Here is a 19,259-nt window from a genome sequence, read left to right on the forward strand (position 1 = left end):
GAACTTGTCTATTTAGAGTGCCACAAATATTCTTTGCTTTCTGCTATTCCTATTATTTGTCTTTTCTCTTATTATTTTCTTTGTGGGAATACTTAGCCCGCTATTCTGCCCTTTGGAAACTTGCTGTTCTGCAAGACTCAATTAAATGCCACCTTTCTTTTTCCTTTGTTGTTGCCTGTATCTTTTCTCCCCCTCATCTAGATTACAAGTTCCTCAAAAGCAGGGCCTTTGTCTCCCTCCGTGGAATTCAGTGAATTCTTTAGCACAGTGCCTTGCTGTGGTAAATATTTGGTAAATTTAATAGGTATGCAACAAATTTCATTTAACAGAATTTCTATTTTCTTGTGTCTAGTTAAAGAAGAGTGTAAGAGTCCTAAAACTGAGAGTCGGTCACAAAAAATGTCAAATAGGCAGGTAAGCTTCTTAAAATCAAATTTCTAGTAGCCCACTTTTTATTGGAATTGGTGGCTCTGGGGCATCTGCCTTAAATTTGCAGCCCTTTCGACCAGATTCATAATGTATGTGGCAAGAGGGTTGCTGAGCCTGTCAGTCCCTTGGATGGGAGGCTGCACAACTAGAGTCCAAGACTTGGAATTAGAGATACATTCTGGTTCTGCTGTTTAATGGTTCAGTGGCCTTGAGCAAGTCACTGCACGTCTCACACCTCAATTTCATCTTTAAAATGGAGACTAAAATATATCAGTTGTCCCTCTCATTCATTATATATAGTCTGGTGCTAATGCTTAGTCCCTCACTCTTGTCCAACTCTTTGCTACCCTATGAACTGTAGCCCTCCAGGCTCCTCTCTCTATGGGAATTCTTTACCAGCTAAGCTACCAGGAAAGCCCTATACAAATACATACAAACATGCCTATTTATATGAGTGTGTGTACATTTTATGTATAAACTATTTGGAAATAACGGCTGCTGTCCATGGGATCACAAAGAGTTGGACATGACTGAGCGACTAACCATGCATGCACGTTTGTATATAGTGAAAGTCAATGAAAGTATATAGACCAACATGGAAAAGTTAACAGTTAATTCTGTGGAGTTAGGTTAATAAGAGAAACTGCGATCATTCATGTTTTAAGAGTTTCTGCTGACTGATAAAGAGTCTATATACATTTTATAATAAAAAAAGTTTAAATCTAAAAATATACATGTATAATTCGCATGTGTGCATTTTATATGCATATTATGTTTTATAACAAAGTTTTATAAAAAGTTAGATCTCTTATAAGCTATAATATATTTATAAAAGATATCTTAGCAGATATCTTGGCACATAACAGGTTCTCAATAATGGAACCCATTAATTTTCAGATACCAATAAAGGGTTGAATTACATGACTTTCAAAGCCCTCTCCTTCTGAAATTCTTATGCTATAATTTCCTTTCTTCTAGAAAAGGAGTTCATAAACTCTATAGTGCTGTGGGCCTCTTTGGTGAAGTGTATGGACTCTTTCTGAGAATAATAGTATTAATGCTAAAATAAAATATATAAGATTTGAAAGAAAACCAATTATATTGAAATGCCATTAGAATCACCACCATTATATTAATAGTTTATTGCATACATTCATAATTGAAGGGAATGATAAATCTTATTTAGAAATTAATGAAGGTTAAGATGTAATTTTTCCCCCTCATCAAGTTTATGGGCCCCCCTTTTTTCTTATGATATAAAAGAAAAAATAACACTCCAAAAAGTTTGCAGTGATTTATTTAGAATACTGTTAAGTAGTAACTATTATTTTATTTGCACCAAAACCTATATTACTCTTTTATAGGCATTTGGAGGACCTGCCAAATGTAATATTAAGCTACTGAAGAGAAATGAAAGTTCAGAAGTCTCAGAAAATCAAAAGGTTGTGACTGGTTATCCAAGTGCTGTTGATAAGGTAAAAGACCATTCAGTTTATCTTCCCACACTTTAACACTTGGAAAGATGAGTGAGTGAAAATTAAATGATTGTTTTTGTACATAAAACTCTTAGTGATTTTCAGATCCTTGTACTTTTAAAACTTCAGTCATAAAATATTTATTCTTTTAGCCTAATCCTGGAATTGAGAACTTCTTAGCATCCTTGAATATCTCCAAAGAAAATGAAATACAGTCATCTCATCATGAAGAGCCTCCAAGTGAAGAACATTTGTCACCACAGTCATTTGCTATGGTTCGTATTTTGTAGGAGTTTGTACAATATGGTAATTTCATTATTGTTGGCCATACGTACCCTGTGCAACAGCTAAGACACCTTCTCTTACATAGACTGATGTGATGCATATTATTGTCATCCTGTGAGGAAAACCAGGCTGTCCTGGGCAATTTAGCCACCATAGCTCCCTTGGTTTTCAAACATTGTTCCCAGAGTGTTTGGTCAGAAATTAAGCAGGAATGATAATTATTATTTCCTTGCCAGGAAATGTGGATTTTTTTTTTCAACTCTATTGATTTTCCTTATTCTTTATCTGAATGTAGTTATTGTCTTAATTTTTAACAATAGAACTTATTAAAAGGAGGATCAGTAAGCTTTGTAACTCTATGTTTAACTTTTCTCTCTACCCCTACTATCTCCACACCAATCATTTTCAAAGCAGAAGGGAACTCGGATGCTTAAAGAAATTCTAAAAATTGACAGCTCTGACAGTATGGACCATAAGAATGAAATGAAACAGTTTGGTAATGAAGTCACTGTTTCCTCTAGTAGAAGAGATGAATATGGATCTTCCTCACAACCTAAACAAAATAAGAAATTGAGTAAGTAAGCTAAGTACTTAATAAGAAATTAAGCTAATAGGCAACTTCAAAAATTCAGTTCATTTGGTTTTTTAATCTTGTACTTTTTAAAGATAAAACTACTTTTATTTTTTTAAGTATAATGAAGGGTAATAAGAGTATGTTTTCTTATGCTTATGTCATTACATAACAATGTATTAAATAACTGTAACCAGTAGATCTCTAACTATCTTCTTGTAACTACTTAAATTATACTATAACACTCATTCTGTAGATTCCAAACCTAGAAAAGTTTTTACATTTTAGCTTTTTCTCAATAATTTAAAAATTATTATGTAATTTAAATATATTATTTGACTTTTCTTTTATCTATGAAATAACATTGCAGATGTCTGTTGCAATAATTATATGACATAAATAAAACAGTTAGCACTGTGTCTAACACATCCTAGGTGCCAATAATTGGTATTAGTATTATGTTAAAATAACTTGACTCACATAAAAAAGAAGCTGGAAAATCAATTAAAAATAATTAATGGAGGCACACATCGGAAAGTGGCACTTACCATAAATCTGTGAAGCCTACAGCATAACATGGGGCACACAGCTGGACTTCGCTAGATGTCGATCATTGCCCCTACTTCTGTGTCCACTATACTTAATATTTGTCTCTGTAATTATCTTCAAAAGTCCACCAGGAATAATGGTAGGTGGGGACAAAAGTTTCTCAGGTAAAAAACATTTTGAAATAAGCCAATTTGAATTTATTAAGGATGAAAATCTGGAACAATATCAGAGCCTAGCTTCATTTATCTACTGAGTATCAGGATAAATAATTAAAATTCCAATAACTCTCAGGAAACAATATATATCATAGTGACAGATGTATTCTTGAAAGAGAGCAAAATAAAATTTTAAAACAGTATCAGCTAAGTATGATCCCACTGTCAAAAACAAGTAACTTTTACTATATTTCAGTATAGTAAAAAGCATTATATACCTTAGAATGAAGAGCTCAGAACCCAGTCCATGTAACAGAACTAAGGTATGACTTTGGGCAAGCCACTTATTTTTTAATCTATAATAGTTAGAGGTTTAGATTCATTCTCCACTAGGGTGTGCTTTTGTTCTGTTGGTGAGTTTCTTGATTATAAAGAATGTGATCTTCCAGAATTTTTAAAATCATATTCTATATAAAGGCACGTGGAATGTTTGATTTCAGAAAAAACATTCAAGAAGCACTATTTTAGAGCAAAAATGTTGATCCATGTGGCTCAGAAAGTAAGGTGGATTTTGAGAAAACCAAAGCTGAAGCCTCAAAACTTAAGAATTTTAACACAAGGAACTCTACTCAGTGATCTTTCTCTTTTTTTGTAGCATCTTATATGAACAAGCCTCACAGTGCTAGTGAGTACCATAATGTTCAGTCTATGGACAGTGTGTGCTGGCCTGCCGGCCAGATTCCTCCTGTGTCCACGCCAGTAACTGAACTTTCTCGAATTTGTTCCCTTGTTGGAATGCCACAACCAGATTTCTCCTTTCTGAGAACACCACAGGTATGGTGTACTACTGTTCTTCTGTTTGCATAAGTCATTGATCACTGATGTTAAACAAATCAACTAAAAATCTTTGGCTGGAAATAATATAGTGGAGCTGTTATTTTTTATTTTATGAGAAGCATAGATGAATACTTCTCCCTCTGGCTTTTCCATTTATGCATAACCACTGACAGGAACTTGGGCAGCAGGTCGCCTCGCAGGATTCTTCAAAATGATTATAGGGCTAGGAGTCTTGGTGTACAGTGCAGCTGTACACCAGCTGCAAACTGTTTGGCCTCAGAAACTACCCATCTTTTTTTTTGAGAACCCCAAAGAACTTTTGTTTACTTGTATTATATCCATATTTACCAAATTAAAAATGAAAAAATTTAAATTGTTAATTAAAAATGACTTTTTGAAAAAATTTAGTGAGAAGAATGTCATTGCCCTACATTTTTGCAAGTGTTTTCCATCTTCTAGATTAATAGAAGAAGCTAGATTCTCATATCTGCTTCTTACTATCCATCTCTTGTAATACATGGTTTTGGTTGAAACACATGAAGAAAATCTGACCTCACACGAATAGTTGGAAAAAAGGAAGAAAATTTTAATAGCCTTTTCATATCATATATTTTTTATAACAACATTAAAACATGGTATTTTATTTAAAGTTAGTGCAATTGTAGAGTTTGAAATTATATTAATGAACGTTTGGTTCTCTCTATACTTATGAGAAAGAGTGAAAAGAGCAAATAACATTTTCGTATTATTATAAAAATAGTTTGAAGCTCTGGAAAGGGTCTCAGGGACCTCTGAGGTCCCCATACCATACCTGTAGAACCACTGCAGGAAATCTGTTTCATCCTTTGTCCAAACTCTTGACATATTCTTACCTAAAACAACCATTAATAATAATGGTAGTAATACTAAGTTAGCATAATGATACTAACATAGTATTAATAATTCTATACTTAGTAATACTACTACATAAATATGACTACTTTCTGAAAAAGCAGTTTTCTTAAAAATCTTTTTTATCAAAGGAAAAAAGTATGCAGTAAAGAATTGTCATTCAAATGTAAATATAAAATCAGTTAGAACTTTGGAGTTTTACGATTTTGGCAGTTAATTCATGTTAGCAAAATGTCTACTATTTAAAGGATGGTGGAAAGCAGGGGTCAGCAAATTTTTTCTATAAACAGCCAGACAGTAAATATTTCAGGCTTTGTGGGCCATATGGGCTCTGTCACAACTGCTTTCCTCTGCAGTTATAGTAGGTATAGGCAAACATAAAAGAGTGGACTTGGCTGTGCTCCAATAAAATCTTACATACAAAAACAAGTAGGAAACCTAGTTTCCTGATCTTAGATGTAAAGAAGAAAGTTTAGCTGACTTTCATTTACGATTAGATTCCTGACCCTTCAACTAGCTTAGAGATCATTTTAACTTTGTAAACACTGAAAGATAAGGCAACAGTTTTAAAGTTTTTGCATCATAACTGAAAACTATAGTCCTTCTTTGAATTCTTGAAATTTTTTTTTACAGAATGTTAGATGAAATTATTCTACTTGTTTAAGCTTTCTAGAAGAAGGTCAATTTCCTGGACAGATAACTTCATAAACATTCCTGTTCTCTTTTTTTAGACAATGACAGTTTGCCAGGTAAAATTATCTAATGGTTTACTGGTACATGGGCCACAGTGCCATTCTGAAAATGAAGCCAAGGAAAAAGCTGCACTTTTTGCTATACAACAATTGGTGAGAACTGTCCATGAATTCTTTACTAAATCTTTAAGTAATCCCTCTAGATGTTTTTGATGCATTGTTTTATAACTTTAAATACTTCCATAGGGCTCCTTAGGAGTGAATTTCCCTTTGCCTCCACCAGTGTTTCCAAGTTATCCTCCAGCTGTACCACCTGGAACCATTCCTCCAGTTTTTCCCCAGCCTACTGGTAAGGTATCTTTCTTGTCTAAATATTTACCATTTAATTATTGTTTTTAGAAAGTTCTTTTAAGAAGCATCACTTCGAGGAAACCAAAAAATGATCTAAATATCTCAGTAATGTAAGGAGTTGTAAGGGGTAAGCCTGAAACCAGAGCCTGCAGATTCATCTAGAAATGCAGGGAGTATTAAACTGGTTGTCTCTTCTCTTTGCCCAGACTCCATTAAACTGAATAATAAACTATTTTAAGAGTGAACCTTTAAAGACAAAGAGATGAGAGAAGAAATATCAGCACATTAGAATTTGAAAACAGTTTGTGATGGGAAAAGAAGAGAAATAAAAACCAATGCAACAGAGTAGGGTTATGCTCAGACTGAAGAGTGAATAAAAGAGGATACAAACCAATAGATGAGCAGATTGTCTCTCACAGTTCCCAAGAGATTCAGAACTTGAAAGTGTCAGAAGCTATCAGAGGCACGGCCTGAAAAGAGGGGGTCAGTTCAACATCTGTAGCAAGAGTGATAGAACCCCTCCCCAGAGCCTTCCCCCACACAGTCAAGCAGTTAACTACAGGCAAAAGCCTGGAGGTATGGTCTCCAGAAGGTTCCATACATATGAGACACCAGGTACAGAATAGAGAATGAGATACTAGGCTGGAAACTGAGGTTACATAAAGTTCCTTTTCCCATCCTATTCCCAGATGTAACAAGTCTTAGCCCAGATAGGAAGTCGGAGGATGGTTTTTTGAGAAATTCATTGAATTCCAAGCAAAAGACCCACCAACTTTTGGAGGATGTTCCAACCAAAAGGCTGGCTCACTATTCAGTCATCCTAGAGAGAAGCTGAGGATCTCAAGTCATCTAGCCCTACACCCTCCCAACACAGACACTGCTTCTAATCATAGTTTTAATGTCTTGCTCTTTAAATATGAAGAAATAATAGACTGTGAGAAACCACTGAACATTTTAGGAAAATCTCTATAAGAGCCTAAACAAAGATAAATGAAAGGGATCTGGAGATAGTGTTGCAAAGAAGAGAACTTCAGAGACAACTTTGGTTAGCATTCTTATGAAATGAAACAGTATTGCAACCAAAAAAAAAAATTAGGAACAAAAATTGTTGACCCAAATTTTTTAAATTCAATAGGTAAAACAAAGCCACAGAACTCTCAGGGAAAAGATCAACATAAAAGGAGGAAAATAAAAAGTAAGAAAGATTTAGAGGAACTGTCTGTAGATCCAGCACCTATCTAATTGGAGTTCCAGAAAAAGAGACCAGAGATCCTGGGAAGGAGGAAAGTTATCAAGGAAATAGTTTCTTCTGACCAAGGGACATGCATCTGTAAACTGAAAGGGCCACCAAATGCTTAGCACTAAGTGAAAAGAGACACAGATTGCCTTGGAATTTAGAATACCAGTAATAAAGAGAAACAATAAACAAAGCAAAAACAATACTCAGTTGTGGATGTGACTGGTATGGAAGTAAAGTCCAATGCTGTTAAGAGCAATGTTGCTTAGGAACCTGGAAGGTTAGGTCCATGAATCAAGGCAAATTGGAAGTGGTCAAACAGGAGATGGCAAGAGTGAGCATTGATATTTTAGGAATCAGCGAACTAAAATGGACTGGAATAGGTGAATTTAACTCAGATGACCATTATATCTACTACTGTGGGCAAGAATCCCTTAGAAGAAATAGAGCAGCCATCATAGTCAACAACAGAGTCCGAAATGCAGTACTTGGATGCAGCCTCTAAAATGACAGAATGATCTCCACAGTAATCTAAGTCTAAGCCCTGACCAGTTAATGCTGAAGAAGCTGAAGTTGAATGGCTCTATGAAGACCTACAAGACCTTTTAGAACTAACACCCAAAAAAGATGTCCTTTTCATTATAGGGGACTGGAACGCAAAAGTAGGAAGTCAGGAAGTACCTAGAGTAATAGGCAAGTTTGGCCATGTTGTATAAAATGAAGCAGGGCAAAGGCTAACAGAGTTTTGCCAAGAGAACACACTGGTCCTAGCAAACACCCTCTTCCAACAACACAAGAGAATACTCTACACATGGACATCACCAAATGGTCAATACCAAAATCAGATTGATTATATTCTTTGCAGCCAAAGATGGAAAAGCTCTATACGGTCAGCAAAAACAAGACTGGGAGCTGACTGTGGCTCAGATCATGAACTCCTTATTGCCAAATTCAGACTTAAATTGAAGAAAGTAGGGAAAACCTCTAGACCTTTCAGGTATGACCTAAATCAAATCCCTTATGATTATACAGTGGAAGTGACAAATAGATTCAAGGGATTAGATCTGATAGACAGAGTGCTGAAGAACTATGGACAGAGGTTCATGACATTGTACAAGAGGCAGTGATAAAGACCATCCCGAAAAAAAAGATATGCAAAAAGGCAAAGCAGTTGTCTGAGAAGGCCTTACAAACAGCTATGAAAAGAAGAGAAGTGAAAGGCAAAGGAGAAAAGGAAAGATACACCCATCTGAATGCAGTTCCAAAGAATAACAGGAGAGATAAGAAAGTCTTCCTCAGTGATCAATGCAAAGAAGTAGAGGAAAACAATAGAATGGGAAAGACTAGAGGTCTCTTCAAGAAAATTAGAGATGCCAAGGGAACTTTTCATGCAAAGATGGGCTCAGTAAATGACAGAAATGGTAGGGACCTAACAGAAGCAGAAGATACTAAGAAGAGGGGGCAAGAATACACAGAACTGTACAAAAAAGATCTTCACAACCCAGAAAATCATGATGGTATGATCACTCACCTAGAACCAGACATCCTGGAATGAGAAGCCAAGCGGGCCTTAGGAAGCATTACTACAAACAAAGCTAGTGGAGATGATGGAATTCCAGTTGAACTATTCCAGATCCTGAAAGATAATGCTGTGAAAGGGCTGCACTCAAACTCAGCAGTGGCCACAGGACTGGAAAAGGTCAGTTTTCATTCCAATCCCAAAGAAAGGCAATGCCAAAGAATGCTGCAACTACTGCACAGTTGCACTCATTTCACACGCTAGCAAAGTAATGCTCAAAATTCTCCAAGCCAGGCTTCAACAGTACATGAACCATGAACCTCCATGTGTTCAAGCTGGTTTTAGAAAAGGCAGAGGAACCAGAGATGAAATTGCCAACATCCACTGGATCATCGAAAAAGCAAGAGTCCAGAAAACATCTGTTTTGTTGACTGTGCCAAAGCCTTTGATTGTGTGGATCACAATAAACTGTGGAAAATTCTGAAAGAGATGGGAATACCACACCACCTGATCTTCCTCCTGAGAAATCTGTATGCAGGTCAGGAAGCAACAGTAGGAACTGCACATGGAATAACAGACTGGTTCCAAATCAAGAAAGGAGTACATCAAGGCTGTATATTGTCACCCTTATGCAGAACATCATGAGAAACACTGGTCTTGATGAAGCACAAACTGGAATCAAGATTGCCAGGAGATGTATCAATAACCTCAGATACTCAGATGACACCACACTTACGGCAGAAAGTTAAGAAGAACTAAAGAGCCTCTTGATGAAAGTGAAAGAAGAGAGTGAAAAACTTGGCTTAAAGCTCAACATTCAGAAAACTAAGATCATGGTATCTGGTGCCATCACTTCATGGCAAATAGATGGGGAAACAGTGAGAGACTTTATTTTGGGGGCTCCAAAATCACTGCAGATGGTGATTTCAGCCATGAAATTAAAAGATACTTGCTCTTTGGAAGAAAAGTTATAACCAACCTAGACAGCATATTAAAAAGCAGAGACATTGCTTTGCCAACAAAGGTCCATCTTGTCAAGGCTATGGTTTTTCCAGTGGTCATGTGTGGATGTGAGAGTTGGACAGTAAAGAAAGCTGAGCACCAAAGAATTGATGCTTTTGAACTGTGGTGTTGGAGAAGACTCTTGAGAGTCCCTTGGACTGCAAGGAGATCCAACCAGTCCATCCTAAAGGAGATCAGTCCTGAATATTCATTGGAAGGACTGATGCTAAAGCTGAAACTCCAGTACTTTGGCTACCTGATGTGAAGAACTGACTAATTTGTAAAGATCCTGATGCTGGGAAAGATAGAAGGCGGGAGGATAAGGGGACGACAGAGGATGAGATGGTTGGATGGCATCACCGACTCATTGGACATGAGTTTAAGTGAACTCCAGGAGTTGGTGACAGACAGGGAAGCCTGGCATCCTGCAGTCCATGGGGTAGCAAAGAGTTGGACATAGCTGAGCGACTGAACTGAATAAAGAGAGGTCAGAGATGAAGGAAAAAATACAAATAAAAACAAAAATCATAATGTTATTGCATCATTGAACAGAGGCTAGAAGCTAGAAAGCAGTTGAGCATTGATTACCTCAAAATCCTGAGACAGAATTAGTTTCATCTTAGATTTCTCTCTAAAGCTGAAGCGTGAATCTAGTGCAAGGGTAGAATGAAGACATTTCAGACAGGCAAATTTACTTATGTACTGTTCTTTAGAAGTTGCTGAATTCTGCACTCCAAAAAGCAAAGCAATAATTTTTGTTTATTTGTTTGTTTTAAACAAAACCATGAAACTAAGGACTCCCTGATAGCTCAGTTAGTAAAGAATCTGCCTGCAATGCAGGAGACCCTGGTTCAATTCCTGGGTCAGGAAGATCCCCTAGAGAAGGGATAGGCTACCCACTCCAGTATTCTTGGGCTTCCCTTGTGGCTCAGCTGGTAAAGAATCTTCCTGCAGTGGGGGAGACCTGGGGTCAGTCCTGGATTCGGAAGATCCCCTGGAGAAGGGAAAGGCTACCCACTCCAGTATTCTGGCCTGGAGAATTGTCCATGGGGTTGCAAAGTGTCAGACATGACTGAGCGACTTTCACACACACACACACATGAAACTAAACTGCATGATACCTAATATACTTATGCAATAATTGGGAATTCCAGAATGCCAGCTGCTCAGCAGGTGTAGAAAGTAACTGGTCTCAATTGAGAGGGCAGGGGAAGGTCTTGGCAGGTGAGATAATGATCTGATAGATGGGCAGCATTTGGGAAAAAACATGCAGGATGTATAGAAGGCTAAGGTGCTTTTAAAAGGTAATTACTCTTAAAAGAGTTTTTTAAGTTTTACAAGGAACAAAAAGTAATCAGAGTACCCTACTTGGCTTTGAAGTGATAATATTTATATAGTGACATACCACAAACACTTATTTTTTAAATGAATATTATAATATATTGGGAGGACAGGGCAAGTAATGAAGGGTGGTATAAAAGAATTGAATTTTGATCTATCATAGTAGTTTTAGTCTAAAAATGCCTAAAGTTGAAAAATCAGCTAGTAGTATAAGCAAATTATTGAACAGTGTGCAAATAAATAGCTAAAACAGTTAAACCTGGGATGGACCAGATGACTGCTATATTTTGTTGAAAACCCTTTTTATTACAATATGTATGTGTATAATTATTTTTACTTTGATTTGTTTAAAAAATGCAATTTGTCTAAGGCCATAACTTACTAAGTAGCAGTCGTAGCATTCAAAAGCAAATCTATCTGATAACAAACCCCACAATTTTGTTACTATACTATACTGGCATTCCTTTGCCTGTATAAACCATGGTTAGTCATAAAATTTTTATGACACAATAAATCTGATGTTTTCATATAACTCAAGGTAGTAAGTCCACTGTAACTTAGAAAATCCATTTTGATTGCTTTTTCACTTTCAAAAATGAATCCAGGGGATTTCCCTGGCGATCCATTGGTTAACACTTCACCTTCCAATGCAGGTTCAATACCTGGTTGGCGAGCTAGGATCCCATATGCCTGATGGCCCAAAAAGACAAAAACATAAAAACAGAAGCAATATTGTAAGAAATTCATTAAAAATTTTAAAAATTACCCACATCAAAAAAAATCCAGCAACTATATATAAATTAAAGTAATTAGTACATATGGATTATCTAAAGGTATACTCACAAGCTTCTCTCAAATGTAGCTGAGTTTTAGTTGAGCCGCTGCTGCTAAGTCACTTCAGTCGTGTCCGACTCTGTGTGACCCCATAGACGGCAGCCCACCAGGCTCTGCCATCCCTGGGGTTCTCCAGGCAAGAATGCTGGAGTGGGTTGCCATTTCCTTCTCCAACGCAGGAAAGTGAAAGGTGAAAGGGAAGTAGCTCAGTCGTGTCCGACTCTTCGCGACCCCATGGACTGCAGCCTACCAGGCTCCTCCGTCCATGGGATTTTCCAGGCAAGAGTACTGGAGTGGGTTGCTATTGCTTTCTCCGTTAGTTGAGCTATATAGTCTTAAATTCTGTCTGCTTTTTTCTGTCTCTAAAAAGAAACTTTGAGCACAGTACAGACTTTCTTTGGTGGCAGTGTGCCAGAGTCTTGGTTGTTATTGTTCAATGCAGTAGTTCACAAATACTGAACTGGTGCTGAATGTGTAAGGATCACTTGTGGAGCTTATTAACAATACAGATTCCTGGGCCCTCAGAGTCTGATTAGTAGGTCTGGAGCTTTGCCCAAGAATCTATATTTCACAAGCTTCCATGTGATTCAGATAAACAAATCAGTTTTGGGAACCACTGATTCAGTGCACTTTCAGCAAGAAACAAGCTGTGAATTACAAATGTTAGAATAGGGAATTCTTGAATTACAGATGTTAGAATAGGGAAAAGAAAGATTGTGTATATCATATGAAAGTGATCAAATTTCAAGACTTGAGCTTTTCTGGTGTTTTTTTGTTTGTTTGTTTTTTGTTTTTTGTAGGCTGGGATCACTATGGAAGCAACTTAGCACTGGGGGCAGGTGAGATCCTTAAGATTTCTCTCTTTCTGCCCTGCCTTTTCTCCCCCAAGGGACAGATTAATGACCCTATTATTTTTTAAAAATAGTATTACAAATATTCCTAAGGCTTGTATCAATATAAGGTACTATTGGCCTTCATAGACCAGGCAGCATAATGACAAGCTGAATGTAGGTGTTTCGTATTCCTTAAGAGGACTTTGAATGTTGAAAGCAAGGTTAAACAGAACTTAAGTGTATGCTATTTGCCAAAGTGAAATAAGTTAAAAGGAAAAGTAGCAAAGGGAGGTCTTAAATTTCAGGGCTTTAATGATGCCATTTTACTAAAATAGCTTTTCCATGATTTTTAATAGCTAATATCATGCCTTCATCATCTCATCTCTTTGGCTCAGTGCCATGGGGACCACCAATGCCAGTTCCTGGGAAGCCCTTCCATCATACATCGTATGCTGGGACCATGCCCATGGCTGGGGGAATGCCAGGTGGTGTGCACAATCAGTTCATACCTCTGCAGGTGAGACCGAGAAGAGAATTGTTATATTTTTAAGAGAATTTTTTTACTGTTCAACAGCTATTGATAAAATTAAAAAAAAAAAAAGCTATTGATAAAATTTTATTTATTCAGTGATTTCATACTCAGCGCCAAGTAGAAGCCTGATCAGTACTGGAGTAGGTACTGAGAATATATTTTGACCACTGGTGAATCGTCTAACCTAATCCCTGCTGTATGAGTTTGTGTTCTAATAAATAATTGTAGCAAGTAATAATATCCTTTTCTAAAACAGTGATTTAAAATCAGGAACATAAATTTTCTTTATCCTGGAATTATGGATACATTTAAAATATCATAACTAGATTCCTTGAATTTCTAAAGTCTGGTTTGGAGATTATAAGTGAAAGTCACAGTCAGCAGTGCTTGACAAGCATTAGCAGCGTGATTTATGGTATTTTCTGACACTAGTTTTTTTTGCCTACATTGTTAATTAATTATTCTTTTATTCCTCAAAGGTAACTAAAAAAAGAGTTGCAAACAAAAAGAACTTTGAGAATAAGGAGGCCCAGAGTTATCAAGTCACCCCGCTTCACACTAGCCAGTCAGCATCTTCTGATGTCACCAAAGGAATTCCACAGGAGACTTCATCAGCTTCCTTACCATCTTCTCAGATCCCTCAACCTGCATCTTCTTTTCAAGTTGCAGCTGCCTCCCCAGGCCATAGTATGCCTCACCAGAAGTCGGCACCAAGCTCTTCAAGAAGAAAATCAAGAAAACTGGCTGTCAATTTTGGCGTTTCTAAACCTGAATAAATTTGGTACTTGGAATTAAATTTCTTTCCTTTCCTCCCACCTTTTTATAAATCCATACCTGTGTCTCACAAGAAATTACAGTGTACTATTTTAAAACAATACATTTCAATTAAATTTTTTAATTTTCTAGTGGCCAGGCACTTTTCATGCTATTTAAAAGACTGTAAATCAAATTGTGCATCTTAAGTATGTGCAATTTGTTTTACATCAATTATACCTCAATAAAGCTGTAAAAAAAAACAAACTAAAACCTTGTGTTAAAATACTATCAGTGGACTGAGCATTCACATGTACCACTCTAACCATTGGCCTTGTCATTAAAAGCATCCTGAACTATGAATTAGACATGGTACTGCAATAATAATAAACATTTTTTTTACACTATCATTGAGGAATAATTAAATGGAGCATGAAAATTGGGCCTCAAGTATAATTTACTGAATGTAGATTTTATTTCTCTTTTTAATGATGTAATAGAATTGTCAGGAGAGTTGCGCTTATTTATAGGTATTTTAACTTATGTTCTGTTATCTCTGAGGGTCCTTTAGACCTGTTGTGACGTGATCACATTGTGCTGGTGCTGCCAGTTTTGCTTTATTCTCCATTTTGTACCAAAGCAATTTCAGAATACTGATCAGAGTATTTCATTTAACTGCTTAGAACTATACATAGTGATCTAGATTTGAGGAAATAATTACAATTTTTTAGATTATTCAAGAACCAGCATTAGTTAACCTCTAATAAAAAATTAAGTTTCAAAATCTACAGGGTATAATGATTACAGATTAATCTTCTGATAGAAGTACAAAATATTAATCATGTCATTAATTAAAATGTGTTATCCTTTTGTTTAGCTTTTTACTTGCTTACTTAAACATACACGACAGCTCCATTGTTGATCCATGTGTAGCCTTTCCTGGGACAATGAAATTCTAAATTTTTAAAAATGCCAAGGTTTGCACAGGCACAATTGGTATATAATATGCATTATTTACATGACAAATGCCCGTTCTTGTTCTCTTTCCATACTTTTAGCTTTATGCTGAACTGTGCAGTGACTCTGGCATTTTGTCTGTACATGTCATGTGTGGGTGTGTGTTATTCAATCTGTGGCTGTTGAAATTATATCAGAGTTTATGAAAATTTCTCAGCGGTACCAGGGCCTGGATTTATATACATATATATATATATATATATATATATTTATGCTTTAGTTTTTGTGATATGCTTATATTTTTAAGGAAGTAAGTTATCATACTTTTTTAAAAGTATTTTAAAAGTAGGAACCACAATCTTTGTATGGAGCTGCTGATTATTATATCTAGTTTCATTTGGCTCATTGAAAACTCTGCCTTGAGTCTTAGTCTGTTTGTTTTTTAAAATGCTAGTATTGAGTTAAATGGATTTCGTTCTCTAACTGCTAAATGTTAAGAGTTTCTCCAAATGTTAATAGGATATTTGTATATTAGTAGTGCCTTTAGTATGAAATAAGTGTTCATTATTTGTCATTTATGATAGTCATGTGAGTTTCTGTGATTTTATTTTCTATTAATTTTCCTAGATTCAGATGTTCGTTGGTTCCCAGCATTTCATTTTTGGGAATACATGTTTCTCTGTAGTAGGATCTGAAGTAATGAGGCTCAAGTAATTCTCAGAGTTTGTCCTTTTTGCCTCACAAAATTTTTTTTTAATGGAAATACAAAAAAAAGTTGAATTGTGACAATAAGATTATGTTAACCTCTACTACTTTAGAGTGTATGATATTTTCCACCTTATGTAACTATACAAACTCCAGCATTCAAGAATTGCCTCACTCATCATTTCTCTGTGACCACCCTATATAAACAGTATACAGCCCACATCTTTATTTAAGCACCGAAGAAGGAGCACATGCCATCTTCCAAAAACTTCAAGAGAAACTTTGATAAGCGTAGTGCCACAACCCATATAAGGGGGTTTCCTCAATATTCAAACAAAGCAAACTGACAGTTCTAGATGGAGAGGCAGTAAGTGTTTTCTTTTCATTCTTCTCCTAAAGCAACTCAAGACTAAAAAGAGATTAAAATGGGAGAGAAATCCATAGTGACCAGATAGTGTCATGCATTCATCTATATTTTCTTCACCTTGTACACCTATTCCAGAGATGGGCCTGAGAGCAATAGATGAGATCCTCATCTATTGCATCCTGAGATCCTCTCTGGAGAGGACGTAAGAAGCAGAGACTGTGTCTCATGACAGTCTTGAGGAGTCTAGATCCACTGATAAATTTGGGAAACTTACAGTTTTTCCTTTGTGGATGGCACAGACTCAGACTGTCCCAAAATTTAGAAATATGCCCATTCAACTGTTGAATCTGTTGTGGACTGTGTGTGGAAACCATGGACTGTGTAGGGCACAGAAGAGCAGGTTCCCCAAGATGCGTCATGTTTCCACATCACAAGAGCAGTTAAATCTGTTTAAACTTTCCTCTCCTTACTAAAACATTATTTCTAGATAACCTTGTTCAATAAAGTGGTTTGTGTTTTTTTTGAGCAGATTAAGTGAATTGTGAAGCTTGGTCCTTTCAGTCCTTTTCACCATTTCCAATACATTACCTGAGTCTTATAATTTTACAGATAGACTGTATTAATTGATTTAAACATCATGCAGACTCATGTCTTAAACATCTGAGACTCAGTTGCCTGAAAAATTAATTTCATCTCTATGTGTACTTTGGTTTCAATTAAAGACTTTCCTTGCTGTTCAGAGGGATAAGTAGTTCTTTTAGAACTGAAAAACAAAAGTTTGATCTTTCTTTTCCTATTGGTGGGAGAGATGAGGAACTCTTGCTGCGGGTTTTGTTGTTTGTTTCCTTTTTCATGATCAGGTACTTGCTTTGGTTTTAAACTGATATTTTTCAAACTAATCTGGATTTGGGAGGAGAGGCAGATAGGGAGGCAGTTGGAAGGAGACCAGTTAAATAAGACCTGTCCTTCACTGCATTTTCAGACTATACTCTTCCTAGCTCAAGGACATAGATGAACTGCAGTGATTTATTTACTCACTTTTAAATCATCTGTTCTATTTGTACTAGTAAATCGTACATTATCATAGTGATTGTCTAGTTTAAGAGAGCTAGAATTCTCCCCCTCCCCACTAAAGTTCGTTCTAATATGCTTCATTTCATTGTCCAGAGCCTCTTTTTTTTAAAGCCACTATGTACAATTTCCCAGCTTTTTGAGCTTGCTGTATTTCTTAGTACCATCTTGCTTCCAAATCATGTTTTTACTGGGGAGGGGAATTCATTTATTGGAGAGAAATGACAGACATTCTCTACCTCTGAAAAAAAAAATGAATCTCAGAAGTCCCCTTATCATTTTTCTAGAGAGTGACAGAACTTAAACCGGCAGTGTTCTTTCTGTACATCTTATAAGCTTTGTCAGTGAAGCAGTCTTTTTTGCTGGAGCTTCCTTTCCTAGTTAGGATAATGCTTAAAAATGCTAGAAATGAATATGTTTCAGACAGAGCTGGCTGATATATCCCTGAGATTGCTCCATCTTCCGCCAGGGAGCAGTTAAGAGACCATGACGATCAGAACGAAGGCAGGCTGGAGTTTCACTGGCTTATCTCCAACACCACTGATGCGTCTTTTAGAGAGAGGAAAACAGAAAATAGTCTTGATAGTTAAGAATATCAGAAATCCATAGCTGCTTTTGTGTTTGTTTGTGTGTTTCAGTGAACCAACAGTAATGCCTTGCTCAATCAATGCATTCAGCCATCTCAAGTGCAATTCGTGATGGAGACTCTGGTTTCCAGTAGATAAAGTTTTACATATTTAAACCTATAAAAATTAATTTTTTTCCAACAATACACCTATTGCTGTTATTTCAGCAGTTGACGTACTAGTAAATTGCCAAGGCCAAATAATTAAATGCCTGTAGATGTTTTAGTGATCTAACCAAATCTTCATACTGTTTTCTCATGAAGTAATACGAGTGATTTTTTTGTTTGTTTTGGAATTTAGGGGCTTTTTTGGCCTTAAGTCTCATATTTTCTTTTGCCTGCATCCAATTGCTTCTTTGAGTGTTTGCATCTATTTGGATATCTGAGTAATAGTGTACTGTATCATCAACATGTTCAGCATTTTTTTCATTTAAACAATATAAGTAAGTATAACTCATACATAGAGATCTTAATTCTTTTTTTCCCTCACATAAGTATTTTATAAGTAACTGGAATTTTTCATTAGATCTTATACAGAGCAGTATTTTATTAAAAATTCAAAAGGGAAGATTTTATGTGCTCATTTTGTAGCTTTTGTTTTTTAAATATCTATACATTGTCTGCAATTAAAGTGTTTTCAACTTGCATTGGAATGGACTCCAAATGTATTTTTGTGTTAAACTGTACATTTGTAGATTTTTGGCATGAAGTTAGCCTCAAAATGTTGTGCAAAAGGATTTTAAAATATGAGTCACTGAAAGAGTTTAAACATCTATACATGTTAAATGCTATATGGATTTTAATTAAACATTTGAGAATGATTTCATAAGCTTTTGTTCTTGTATGTTTGCAGTGATATTAAAAATGGATTACAGGATTCACTTAAACGTCATATCCTTTTATATTGGTATTTGAATCTGTGTCAATTAGCACAAAATTGACAGCATGATTGGTGGAGGAAGTCTGAACTGCAGGTTTTGATGGCCACAGTTCAGATCCTGGCTCTGCCTCTAATTGTAAATATGTCATTATATTAGGATTGGCAAGTTATATAATGCCTATGCCTCAGTTTCTTCATGTCCTAAAGGAAGAAAACAACACCCCTTGTATGGTAGTATATTTAAAGCACTGGGTACTTAGTGCCAGTTTTTTTACTTGAAAATCAATAAACAAATCAAAATCCTCTCAAGTTAGCTTAAGAAAAGGAAATTTGTTGTAAGAATTCGGGACTGTCTCAGAGAATCCAAT

At 36.0% G+C, this 19,259-nt stretch overlaps 1 protein-coding gene across 3 annotated transcripts in view; it reads left to right on the forward strand.

Moving 5' to 3' along the window:
- Window positions 1-18,837, forward strand: part of XRN1 (5'-3' exoribonuclease 1) — a 116,167-nt gene extending 97,330 nt beyond the window's left edge. The window contains exons 34-43 of one of the 3 annotated variants that reach the window (XM_069563442.1): window positions 353-414; window positions 1,794-1,904; window positions 2,057-2,179; window positions 2,604-2,763; window positions 4,120-4,298; window positions 5,924-6,037; window positions 6,131-6,233; window positions 12,969-13,007; window positions 13,358-13,518; window positions 14,013-18,837. In XM_069563442.1, coding sequence (XP_069419543.1) covers window positions 353-414; window positions 1,794-1,904; window positions 2,057-2,179; window positions 2,604-2,763; window positions 4,120-4,298; window positions 5,924-6,037; window positions 6,131-6,233; window positions 12,969-13,007; window positions 13,358-13,518; window positions 14,013-14,309 — 1,349 coding nt within the window. In that variant the 3' untranslated portion in view covers window positions 14,310-18,837. The remainder of the gene's footprint in view (window positions 1-352; window positions 415-1,793; window positions 1,905-2,056; window positions 2,180-2,603; window positions 2,764-4,119; window positions 4,299-5,923; window positions 6,038-6,130; window positions 6,234-12,968; window positions 13,008-13,357; window positions 13,519-14,012) is intronic. The other 2 variants (XM_069563458.1, XM_069563450.1) reach the window with 2 other exon arrangements.
- Window positions 18,838-19,259: the final 422 nt, after the last annotated feature.

This window comes from Ovis canadensis, chromosome 1 (genome assembly GCF_042477335.2).
Source record: "Ovis canadensis isolate MfBH-ARS-UI-01 breed Bighorn chromosome 1, ARS-UI_OviCan_v2, whole genome shotgun sequence".
NCBI lineage: Eukaryota > Metazoa > Chordata > Mammalia > Artiodactyla > Bovidae > Ovis > Ovis canadensis.